Source organism: Microtus ochrogaster, chromosome 6, assembly GCF_000317375.1.
Source record: "Microtus ochrogaster isolate Prairie Vole_2 chromosome 6, MicOch1.0, whole genome shotgun sequence".
NCBI classification, from domain to species: Eukaryota; Metazoa; Chordata; class Mammalia; order Rodentia; family Cricetidae; genus Microtus; species Microtus ochrogaster.
In genome coordinates, this window is record NC_022013.1 from 66,437,401 (window position 1) to 66,449,909 (window position 12,509).

At 50.7% G+C, this 12,509-nt stretch overlaps 1 protein-coding gene across 4 annotated transcripts in view; it reads left to right on the forward strand.

Annotated features, from left to right (window-relative positions):
- Positions 1 to 10,276, forward strand: part of Cacna1d (calcium voltage-gated channel subunit alpha1 D) — a 307,540-nt gene extending 297,264 nt beyond the window's left edge. For 3 of the 4 annotated variants that reach the window (XM_026779996.1, XM_026779995.1, XM_026779997.1), the window contains 6 exons: positions 199 to 225; positions 1,404 to 1,553; positions 3,068 to 3,231; positions 5,489 to 5,610; positions 7,121 to 7,441; positions 7,797 to 10,276. In XM_026779996.1, coding sequence (XP_026635797.1) covers positions 199 to 225; positions 1,404 to 1,553; positions 3,068 to 3,231; positions 5,489 to 5,610; positions 7,121 to 7,441; positions 7,797 to 8,090 — 1,078 coding nt within the window. In that variant the 3' untranslated portion in view covers positions 8,091 to 10,276. The remainder of the gene's footprint in view (positions 1 to 198; positions 226 to 1,403; positions 1,554 to 3,067; positions 3,232 to 5,488; positions 5,611 to 7,120; positions 7,442 to 7,796) is intronic. The other variant, XM_026779998.1, reaches the window with a different exon arrangement.
- The last annotated feature ends 2,233 nt before the right edge of the window (positions 10,277 to 12,509 follow it).

Genomic DNA, 12,509 nt, shown 5'->3' on the forward strand with positions numbered 1-12,509 from the left:
TCATTTCTGCCCTTTATAAATGTAAACTCTCTCCCGAGTTCATGGGTCACATGAAAACAAATAGTAGCCCATATGTAGCCAACAAGCCCATATTTGCCCACCCCCAGGAGGCAGGCTGGTGTCTGTACTTTTGATGCTTTTGGAAATGTTTAACTGTTCTCTTCTCCCTCCCTCCCATGGTATGCCTTTCCTGGATAGAACCCGCTATTATGAAACTTACATTAGGTAGGTGCCCGTTGCCATTGCCTCTGTCTTTGTTTTAAATACCATGCTGCCCTGTTACCCACGACTTTTGCTCAGTGTCAAGGAAGAAGAAATAGGTCTTTTAGCCAAGTCACCTGATAGATCTTCAAAATGCCAGAGCTTGCATTCAGGAATAAGAAATTCCCATTTATTTCTAGCAAAAGGACTTTTAGGTCCAGGCATAGATGCTGTTGCAATCCAAGCACCAGTGCCCCCTCGCCTTCCCCCTTTCTCTGCCCCTCTGTCTAACTGCTTTGGGGGTCCAGATTCTTATAGGGCTTAGGAGAAGCAAAGCCCAGATGATATCCTGTAAACCAAGAGCCAGATCCCTGGGGTTAACTTCCCATAACCCTCAGTATGTGTCGGGGATGTTCTTATGGACACGAGTTGTCCTGGGCTGAACAATTAGGATGATCATTTTGTTGGGGACAAGAGAAGAAAGGGCTCCAGGCTCATTGCTTCCAGTAAGATCAGGAGGCCCTGGGTTGATATCACGGAGCCCACTGGGTCTTCTGCAACTTGAGGCCAGGAGGAGGCAGGCCTGGCACAGGGCAGCCTATGGAAACCTCGGGAGACGTTTTCTAGGAACATTTGCTGGTAAAACCCAGAATTCCTCCAGTAGCTGCACTTGATAGGATGCAGTCAGAGGGACAGAAGTCTCACAATCACACCGATCAGAGCTGGGGTGGGTGGGAGTGAGCATGGAAACCTCACGTCTTCTCTTGGACTACTGACTACAGTATACAGTGCTACTCCAGAATGGGTCTGCCTTGATCCGTTACTCAAATTACTCTGTGTCTAGGTCTCTAGGCACATTTGTTTGGCTCCAGCAGTGTTCAAGATACAGAGACCACAAGCACACATACACACAGATGCACACACATACACAGATGCACTGATACCACAAGTGCACACACATAGATGCACTCCGAGACCACAAGCGCGCACACACACAAATGCGCACACACAGAGATTCACTCCGAGACCACAGGCGTGCACACACAGATGCACACGGGCACAGCCACAGAGCATCTCGGCCAGGGCCTGAGTAGTCACATGGTCGGGGCAGGAGTGTGTAGGAAGAAGCAGGCACTCTGAGGGTGGACTGGGGAATCTGGGCATCGCCTCCTCACACTCTCAGATCTCTCTCCCAACTGCAGGTCTGAGTCAGGCGATGAGCAACTTCCAACTATTTGCCGAGAAGACCCTGAGACACAGGGCTACTTTAGAGACTCCCACTGCTTGGGGGAACAGGAATATTTCAGTAGCGAGGAGTGCTGCGAAGATGACAGCTCTCCCACCTGGAGCAGGTGAGGGCTTCAGCCTGGGCTGATCTCAGGAGACCAGCCCTCCCCCACTCTTCCCGCTCCCACTCAGTGTTCTGGTAGCCACACCAAACAGGAGTTCAAGCTTGCCTTATTTCACCTTGCCTCCAAGAGCCTCAGCAAGGACTCTGGCCCTGCCATGGCTGACAGACCCCCGTCATCTCAGTGATGAGTTCTTTTTTAGGGGGCCAGTGTTTTTAAGACAGAGCCTCTCTACATAGCTCTGGCTGTCCTGGAAGTCACTATATAGAACAGGCTGTCCTCAAACTCACAGAGATCTGCGCCTGCCTCCACCTCTCAAATGTACCACCACACCTGGCCTGCAAAGTAAGTTCTTAGGAACTGACTTGGGAGCACCAACCTTGGCCCCTGCTTCCTGCTCTATCAGATCTATGAGGATCTTTCCTGGAGGTAAGGGAACAAGGTATTAGGACAGCCTCCCTCTGCCAGAGCTACTTCTCCCAACTTCCGTCCTGCAGAAAGAATGCAGCAGGCCAACAGAAGCCTTTGCAGTGCTCAGGGGTGAAGAGCTCTTGCGGAGGACACAGAGGACCCAGGGTCAGTTGGTAGCACTCATATAGCAGCTAACAGCTCTCACTTACTCCAGTTCCTGGGGGAGATGATGCCCTCTCTGGTCTCTGTGGGCACTGCATGCACAAGGCATGCATACATGCAAACAAAACACTCACGTGTAAAATGAAAGTAAACAACCCTTTTTAAAAAAATTAAAAAATAGAGACTTTGATTTAGGACAGTGCAGCATTCCAGGAAGACAAAATCACGTCCCACCGTCCTTCCTGACTTACACATCACTATCTTACCAGGTTGAGGGCCCACACAGTGGAAATGGCCTTATGTGTCCTAACATAACATAAGTCAGCTCCTGAGGCACAGCTGACCCCTACCTGTGCACTACCCCCTGCTAACACCCAAATTCCACATTCACTTATTTGGAGCCAAAAGGACCTGTGGATCCCACTTTGGGGGCTTGTTCATCCCAGGTCCCTCCTTAGATGTCCTTAGCCATTTCTGCTAGCCTCAGGCTACTTTAACAGCAGCAACGGGCCAACCTTTTCATTTTCTTTTTTGGAGAAAAAAAGAAACATGCTCCTCAAACAAGACCCAACCATGGACCTGTCCGTGTGCTCCCGTTTTCCACACTGTACAGAGCCTGCATACCGATGGCATTCCCGTGTCAGCTACCTGGAAAGCTCAGGTTCTTGGGACAATGGTCTCCAAGAGATAGATAAAGGGTAGTCAGGTCGACAAGGTCCGTGCGATTGCCATTTGCTTTCGGCCTGTGCCTGGCATGAAAACATCTATCGTGTGGCTCATCCCCAAGCCCCAGTTCCCTCAGATGGTCCTTGGTCTTCACCTGGAAGCTTCCATTGCTCCGAACTGACTGCAAAGGGAGCAGGGTAGGCTTTGTCAGAGCTAGGTCAAGGTCGTTGCCCAGAACCTCATGTGTACCTTCTTGTTTTTCTCTTGCCGATTGCCAGGCAAAACTACAGCTATTACAACAGGTACCCAGGCAGCTCCATGGACTTTGAGAGGCCCCGAGGCTACCATCACCCCCAAAGTTTCTTAGAAGATGATGACTCACCCATTGGCTATGACTCGCGGAGATCTCCGAGGAGACGCCTTCTACCTCCCACCCCACCATGTGAGGCCAGCTTTCTTGTTTAGGGTGAAGCCTCCCGGAGGGTACCATGCCTGCCCCTATCCCTCCCATGGGATAAATGATGGATCTGTGTTACCATGGAGATGCCACTAACTCCTAAGATCAGCCAGTACCCCGGTAGACAGTGCTTTCCTGTTTGTCATCCATGTCCCCAGAACTGGTTCTTTCTGAGTAAAGAGATGCAGAGTGTGGTCCCAGACTTCCACACTCCCTCTAAGAGGAGGCTTTTTGTGCACAGGGCATTCATTGCCTTTGATCTTGCATCCATCCTGAGAGGTAGGCAAGACTCATAGTCCGTCCGACTCTCCTGTTCCACAGTGGGAGAACTGAGCCTCTGATGGATAGATAGGTAGATAGGCAGACAGACAGACAGAGCTCCCTGGCCCAGGACTGTCTGGAGAACCCCTGCCTCTGAGTAGCACCTGGGTCCATCCTAGGGACCAACCTCTCCTCCCCCTTCCTTCCCTCACTCCAGGGCAGTCCAGGGCCTTGATTGACCCCCACATAGAGCAGGCCCCTTCTGGGCCGGAGGGAAAGGGGGCTCTCCTTTCTCCTGTAGTTGTGGTTATCCCCAAGTCTCTGCCAATCCCTTAAAGGGCAGTTGAATTCTGCCAAGCGTGGGTATTTTATAATGGTTAAGAATATCCATTTCTTGTGTTTATGAGCAGCAAAGCTTAATTGAGGGTTCTGTTTAGTAACCGAAGCAGCTGACTCACAGGAGCTCCTGAACCTGACTGTGCGTTTGGGAACGAACACGGTTGGTTGGCCCAGTCCTACTCTGTTGGCCTGTTGGAGGTGTAGTCAGAGCCGTCTGAGTGCTTAATGTTTAATTATCCCCAAACCCATGCTGCTAAATGAGGCCTTTCCCTCCCCCGTAAACGCTAAACGAAACAGGTGGAAGTAGGCCGAGCACAGTCCATTCCCTTCCGTTCCCGCTGCCTTCTTCAGGCCGTCTGTCTTCACTAGGGGACACTTGACTGCCCTGACCCCACAGCAGAGGATAGCCACCTTCTTCATCTGAAAGGACACTGGCACTGCCCTCCAGTTTGCAGACCTGGGGCAGGGGGAGGGGGGACATCTGGCTACACTGGCCCATATTCTTAGCCAGTGGGATTGGGTGACGGGTGACGAAAGAGTCACATCTTCCGGAGACTGTAGAGCCCATTGGATGAGAGGACCTGGGACTTATTTTAAAGGTAGGACCCTGATGAGTAGAAGGGTTGGTTTCTCCCAGTTCTGAACTGCTGGCCTGTCTAGGTATTGGGTATAGAGGTTGTGCTGACCGAGAGGCCCATTTTCTATCATCACACTGGTTAGCAGACAAGGAGGGGCTTTCTGTATAAGCAGTGGCAGCTCGGATGGGAGGTGCAAGCATGCCCCTTGTCCTGAGTACAGTACTAACTCTGCCTTGCCACTGGCCATCCATTCCAAGGGCTTGACCTGCTCTACATTGTAGACCTGTTTATAAAGCTTTCTGTGAAGTCCAACATGGCTGGGAGGCCTCTTTGGGCCAGTCCCTCATCTCCATACATGAACTGGGGACATGTGGAATTTTGCTGGGCTGGGAAAGCCTGATACCTCAGAAAGAACAGCTGGATTAATGCAGAGTACAGACAGGACTCCTTGAAGTCTGCAGCTGAGTAGAAGGGCTTCTAGGACTGCCCTGGCTTTGCGAAAGGACCCCAGAAACCTAAGCCTAGTGTCCTATCAAGCCAAAAGCTCTGGATCATCAGTGAGCCTCTGCCTGAAGTTGCTTCCAGCACATGGCAAGTTCTTAGATGTACTCACATTTAGGCTGGGGAAGGTGGCTTTTTCTATGCAAAGAATTTGATTATTTTGCCTGCTTAAGCTGATCGGCAGAATTAATTTAATTTTAAAAGAAAGGCTCAAATATGGGGACCTCAGAAAGATGGAGGTGTGCGGAGGGCAGGGATAGGATAGTGTGGAGTGCCTAAGATTCTATAGAACGGATCTCTGTGGCACATTGCAGAGCCTATGACAGCACAGATTCCCCTGGGCCACCTGAGAGCAGGCAAGCATTGAAAGGTGGTTGCTACCTTATAGAAATATTCTATAGCAGGCTTGCTTCATTTAGTCCTCCCATCCCTGGGTTGGGGGATTGTGTAATTATTTCTCTTGGATGAGACGTACGGTCGAATGCCCCAGGAAGTGGTCCTGACTCCTGAGGTCACATTGTCCAGACTTATATCACCACCTGTCACGTGCTTTTACTTCTCAGCCCATCGGAGGTCATCCTTCAACTTTGAGTGTCTGCGCAGGCAAAGCAGCCAAGAAGACATCCTTCTCTCACCTGCCCTGCCTCACCGTGCTGCCCTGCCCCTGCACCTGATGCAGCAGCAGGTGAGACGCTTTGGCCTCACCCCTGCTGGGGTCCGACCTGGGATGCCCTCTTCCCTGGTATACATATGGAGGAAGCAGAGAGCCTGCATCTTCTGATCTGGTTGTCCTTGGAGCAGGCCTCCCTGGGAGATCCCCCAGGGCCCATTCTGCTGGAGTCCCATATGCAACCAAGGGGGGACTGGGCATCCTTGGATTTCATACATCCTATCCTAGAATACTTACTGGGCCTGGTGCAGTCTGAATTAAGGCAGTTCAGCCACTTGTAATATTCCAGTAGCTACTGCTACTACTCACTCACTCAGATCAGTCATTCGTTCTGGTCATCAGAGTGGGTGAGCTTCCTCTGTGGACTGAGGGGATCACCAGCTCACAGGAAGGGCAGCTGAGCCAGAGGCAGCCAATATCTCCAAGCCCATTCACCAGGGGATTAAGGATAGATGTGTGCATGCATGCATGTGTGTATGTATGTATAGATGCATGAATACACATATATGTGTATATATACAACATATGTTCATACACATGCATATATGTGTGTGTTTCTTGAACTATCTCATCAGAGATGCTGTGTGGGGTCAAGGGAGATGCCAGCTACCCTCACCCAGGCAGCCAATTAACAGACCCAGATTTCCCTGAGGTTCTGACTCCAAGCTCTGAACCTATAAGTACTTAATGGCCATTGAAGATTTTCTCATCACCTTTGCCAGCCCTTAAAGAATGTTTTGCCTGCATGTGTGTATGCCCATCATATGTATGTCTGGTGCCCTTTGTTTAGAAGGCAGCAGATTCCCAACACTGGAGTTTCAGATGGTTATAAACTACTATACGGCTTCCAGGAAATGAACCGGGTCCTCTGGAAGATAAGTCAGTGCTCTTAACCACTGAACCCACTCACCTGCACTTTTAACACTAATTTTAACTTCTTTCCTGTATATCATGAAAGAAAGATGAACTTTTTGAAATCCCAGATCACTAGTGTCCCAACCCAGACAGTGAAGGAGGTCTCTAAGGTTCTGTGATCCAGCAGGCACAAGCCCAGGTTTGTCTTGGCTCCTGGCCTGGCCTGGCCTGCATCCTTGGCTCCAGCTACAGAGTCAGTGCAAACAGGTAACGGTAGACATCTCAAGGTGGCTGTGCTGCGGAGGACATCTGAGGATCATGACTGTGCTCAGTGCTAGGATGAGCAAGAGGCGCTAGAGCAGAGAAAACTGGCTGTTGTCCTGCGTGAGCCAGAGTCTGCGGATTGCCCTGCCGTGTGCATCAGTACTGAGTCCTAGAGAGATGTGGGCAGTGTTAGCTTGTTTACCTTCCCAGTTCTTCCTCATCTGGGGCAACTACAGTCAAGGAGAATGCCTTATGGCTTCGAGGAAGAGGAAGCTCACTCTGCTAGGATGCCCCAGTTGCCCCGTCAGCTCTTGAGCTGTCTCTGGTACATTTGCATCTTTCGCCAGTCTTCTGAGGGGTACAGCAGTCACAAGCCAGCCTGACTTCTCCCCACTTCCCTCCTCAGATCATGGCCGTAGCAGGCCTCGATTCCAGTAAAGCCCAGAAGTACTCTCCGAGTCACTCCACCCGGTCATGGGCCACCCCTCCAGCCACCCCTCCATACCGGGACTGGACCCCATGCTACACTCCCCTGATCCAGGTGGACCGTTCGGAATCTCTGGACCAGGTCAATGGCAGCCTGCCATCCCTCCACCGCAGTTCCTGGTACACAGATGAGCCCGACATCTCCTATAGGACTTTCACACCAGCCAGCCTGACTGTTCCCAGCAGCTTCCGGAACAAACACACTGACAAGCAAAGGAGCGCAGACAGCCTGGTAGAAGCAGTGAGTATCAGGGCAGCCTGGGGAGGGGACAGTGGTGACATGGTGGCTTCTACAGTCACACCACCTGGGGGTGGCTTCTCAGCGGCAGGTGTGGAATTGCAGACCCGAGTGAATCCCAGCTGGCACTGCCCAGTCCTGTCAGAATCCTGCCATCTACCAAGTCCACCACGATCCCTCAGTGCTTTGGCTCCCACTCAGTCCTGTGGAGCTTTTCAGCTCTTGGACACTGATGGCGCTGAGGTTGTTTTCAGTTAAAGTCTAGCAGATACAGCTGACGGGGTCCCTAAAGCATGGTGTGCAGTAAGCGCTGAGGTGGAGCTTCCCACGCATGCCATCGATGCTCTTTTCTGTGCAGGTCCTGATATCCGAAGGCTTAGGGCGCTACGCAAGGGACCCAAAATTTGTCTCAGCAACGAAGCATGAGATTGCCGATGCCTGTGACCTCACCATAGACGAGATGGAGAGCGCGGCAAGCACTCTGCTCAATGGCAGCGTGTGTCCTCGAGCCAATGGGGACATGGGCCCCATCGCACACTGCCAGGACTATGAACTCCAGGACTTCGGTCCTGGCTATAGCGATGAGGAGCCAGACCCTGGGCGAGAGGAAGAGGACCTGGCGGGTGAAATGATCTGCATCACCACCTTGTAGCCCAGTGAGCGAGGCTGGCGTCAGCCTGGGACGGGCACGGGAGGGCCAGGGATAAAGTGCCTCATAGTTAGGACCGTCTAGGCACTAGTTGGGAGAAAAATGCTCAATTAGAATTTTGTACAAGTGATATCACACCCCCAAGGAAGCCATAACCTGGTAGGAACAGGTTCTGAGTGGCCAAGCGTGTGGTATGCCACATACTCGGGCCCAGCCTCAGAAGACAGTATGTCTGGCCCCTCGAGAGGATGGGTGAGGAGGGCAGCCTGGCCTGCACAGAGGCCAGAAGGGCTGCACAGGAATTCAAGTCTCACATCCGGGGCACGTGCCCATGCCCATTTACCTGAAGGCACGACAGAGGTTCAAGGTGGTGGCGGTCACCACATCTGTGTCATTACCTCAGTCATCAGTCCAGCATATCAGACACTCCCTGGGCCCAGCACAGCCATTTCTGAGCCCCTCCCCCAACACACTGCTTCCTGATTCCTGTGCAGCTGTCCAGACCGAGGGGAGAGGGAGCGGACAGACACGGTTTTGTTATGTGACGCCAGTTTACATACAAGAACATCACTCAGGTGGTCAGTTCTGTCACACGAAGGGCAACTGTAAACTGGAGGAGTAGCACTTGCTAACCAGGTAAACTTAGATAACGTTAGTTTGTTTAAAAAATGGTAGATTCCTGTACATGACTTGTAATATACAATTTGTATTTGTAAAGAGATGGTCTATATTTTGTAATTATCGTACCGTATTTGAACTGCAGCAATATCCATGGGTCCTAATAATTGTAGTTTCCCACCAAAATCTAGAAATTATTAGTATTTTTACTTGGGCTAAACAGAATTAGGAGAATTAGAGCCAATTCTCACATATTTAGTAAAAGAATCTTTTGGGGATAAACTTTTGAGTTCAAAAGAACTTGACATTTCAGAATTTTTCTAAAATATTTTGAGTCACTATAAACCTATCTTTACATAAGATATCAAGATGACTATTTGCTCTTTTTTTTGGTTCTATGAGTTTATACTGTACCTCTTATCTTTGGTTTGGTTTCACTTTATAATCCCCTGGTCAGCTGGTTATACAGCAGGTCCAGCTGGCTACTCCACCCAGGGGCATCCACTGGTCCAGCTTCCTGAGCTGCCCTTGCAGGATGCTTCTGGTTTCTGATGCTGAAATAACCGCGCAGGCGAACTACAGGCATCGGCTCACATTCCCAAGGATGTACCAGCATGGGGAAGAGGGAGCACTATGAGGGCCCGGAATGTTGGGGTCTGTCCAGGGTGTCCTGTTGCCTTTCATAGCTGCTGCGCACTGTGTTCTCTTGGAAAGCTGTTAGATGCAACTGAACGAGGGCTGGAATCTTCATGAGAACACACGCACTGACTGTACGCCCAGGCACGGTCAGCTTTGGGATCGGTCAAACTGTCCAAGTTTCCCATTCTGTTAACAGTCACGTGATACCATCTTATTTTTTTTTTCTGATAAGGATTCTCTGCAATCAAAAATACAGGTACCAATTTGGGTTCAAAATTTTTATCTAGTACACAGACAGCCTGTGGAAAAACAAGTTTTTTGGGTTTGTTGTTTTTTTGTTTGTTTGTTTGGGTTTTTTTTTTTTTGTAACTAACACTTTTGTTACAAAGACCTCACAAACCTCTCCCTAGGACATTCTTACTCCAGATGCAGGCAAAAACACTTCAAGGTTTGTAAATGACGATTTCCTGACATAAAGCCTTTTTTTATTAAAATGCAAAACGTTCTTCAGAACAAACTGTGTAATAATTTCATTGTACCGGGAGCTCTCCTCACAGAGCTGGCTCTGCTGGGAGAGCTTCAGAGGGGCAGGTGCTCTCGGCAGCCCTGGGCTCAGGCAGCTTTTTCTGCCCTCAGGCTCCTCCAAGGCCAATAGTAACTTTGCACCAGCTGCAGAGAGGGTTGCTTCTCCTAAAGGGCTAAACCACCATCAGCATTTCTTGGACTCTTTTCCTGCTGGGTGTCTGTCTGTATGTCTGTGCGACTTAACATCAGCAGATCACGCTTGCCATGCCAGGACTGCGTGTTCTGGAACGGGTGATTATCTTTCCTAAAGTCAGTCCACCAATGCTGCCTGGCTTTTCAGGCTGCTCCACTTCCCAGTGTGTCTGCTTTAAGTCTGGTTCAACCTCTCATCTAATATTAAATTTCTCTTTGTAAGAAAAATTTGAAGTTGTAGAGCATGGTTTTTTCCCCCCCGTTTAAAGAAGTTTTAAGACTAAATACCTCTGCTTTTTGGTTCCCCACCCCACCCCCTAAACGACTTTGAGTTCCCTGGACCACTGCTTTAGTTTAAGGTCATGCTTTCTAATGGACACCAGGAAGTGTGGGAATCACTATGCCCGCTAACCAACAGCAAGAACCTCATTGGGAAAGCCTGTCACTCTGACCCAGAGGGGCGTGAGACAGTAGCTGGGTGCACCACCCACTTCCAGTAGCCCAACTCATCAGCAGACAAGCTTTATTTCATGCTCTAAGCCTTTTACCTTCTTTATTATCTTTGCCTTTATGGGGGGTGGGGTGGAGTGTTGATTTACTTGTCAAAGCAAATTACCACATCATGGACACCCTCCCCACAAAACCCACCTCAGCACATCATGGACACTCTCCCCCACAAAACTCACCCCAGCACATCTTGGGCACCTCCCCCCACAAACCCACCCCAGCATATCATGGACATTCCCCCCACACAAACCTACCTCAGCACATCATGGACACTCCCCCCCCCCCCAAACCCACCTCAGCACATCTTGGGCCCCCTCCCCCCACACACAAACCCACCCCACCTCATCATGGACACTCCCCCCCCACACACACAAACCCACCCCAGCACATCATGGGCACCCACACACACACATACACACAACCCACCCCAGCTCTGCTTTCTGGGAAGGGGGAGCGCCTTGGGGAACTAGGGAGAGTCTCAGAAGGGCTTCTGGAATCAGAGAATGGTTGGAGAATGCGCTGTAGAGCTGGCAGCTCAGCCAGCAGGGGCCACCCAGGTCATCGACTAGGGCCTAGGGTTAGGCCATGTTCTTTTCCTCCCTAATTTTGAAGATAAATATCTTTGCATTAGATTTGATATCGTGACTGTTTATCAGTGGAAATATGGAAACTTTTGGGGCCTGCGGGACGCGGGGTGGTGGCTGAGAAGAACCGATTTGAATTTATGGAAAGTAACCCTGCAGCCAGCACTGGCGGCAGAGGAGCTTCTGTGTCACAACACTTCCACTTCCTGCTTCAGTGACTGTTCCGGTCATGCAGACCAGCTGTTCCTGTCTCCCTCCACAGTCTGTTCCTTACTCTGTCAGGAACACATTTGGCCAACGGTGAGGTAGGCTCAGGTTCTCTCAGCAAAGCCGGGCTCCCCACAGCTCCGGGCACGAGTGCAGCTTTTTCTTTTTGATTCTAGGGGTCAACCCCAGGACGTACACTTGCTAAATGTGTGTTCACCAGTTTTGGCAGCATGTGGCCCTTCCATGGTTTAGGAATTACAGACTTCTTGCTAAGGAGCCTACTCAGCTAACAAAGTCTGCCTGGTTGCCCACGAACTCAGTCTAACAGGGCCGGTGTGAGCGCCGCTTTCTAACCAAGCAGGCTTGTGTCTCTCTGCCACTCGCTCGTGGCACTGGAACTTCCAGGGAGCCCTGGCGTTTGGATTGAGCACCCCAGCAGGACTGTCCTGCATGTCCGTCTGTTCTTCTGGAGCTGGAAACGGGAACAGCCATGTTAGGCCATCAGGACTTCAGCGAGGAACCCCCGAATCACGTATTTTGTGTCCTGAGTCTGAACCCCAACAACAATTTCCCACTTGACATCTTTGAGCTCTGGGCCCACAACCTTCCCTTTTTGTCTCCAGAAACACACTTTCTTATGTGGCTAAGTGGTATCGACATGCGGAGCCTGCCTTGGCTTGCCAAAGTGAGAGAAAGGCCTGGATGGAACTGAGGAGCACCCCGGAGTTAGTCTGATCTGAAATCCCGCTATGCACGAGAGCGGAACGAGGCCCTCCCACGGGTGCCACCTCCACGGCGAAGGGTACCACCGATGGATGCTGTGTGGCACCTGCTCTATGAGACTCTCTTGGCAGACCAAGGATTTTCTTTGACTTTCTTTTGGAACAGGGTGGGGGGGAAAAGAAAGCAAGGCACAGGTAAGATGAAACAAAGAAACAGAAGCAGCCTGGTTTTCATAGAAATGTGATGGTTTTTACTTTAACCTTTCTGGAAGGTCTTTTCTCAGATGCAACTATCTGGACTCAACCACCCAGAAGGCAGCTCCTGCCACTCCCAGTCAATCCTGGTGGAGCCTGGGATCCCGATCCCGGCCCCACCACACACACACACACACACACACACACACACACACACACACACACACCACACA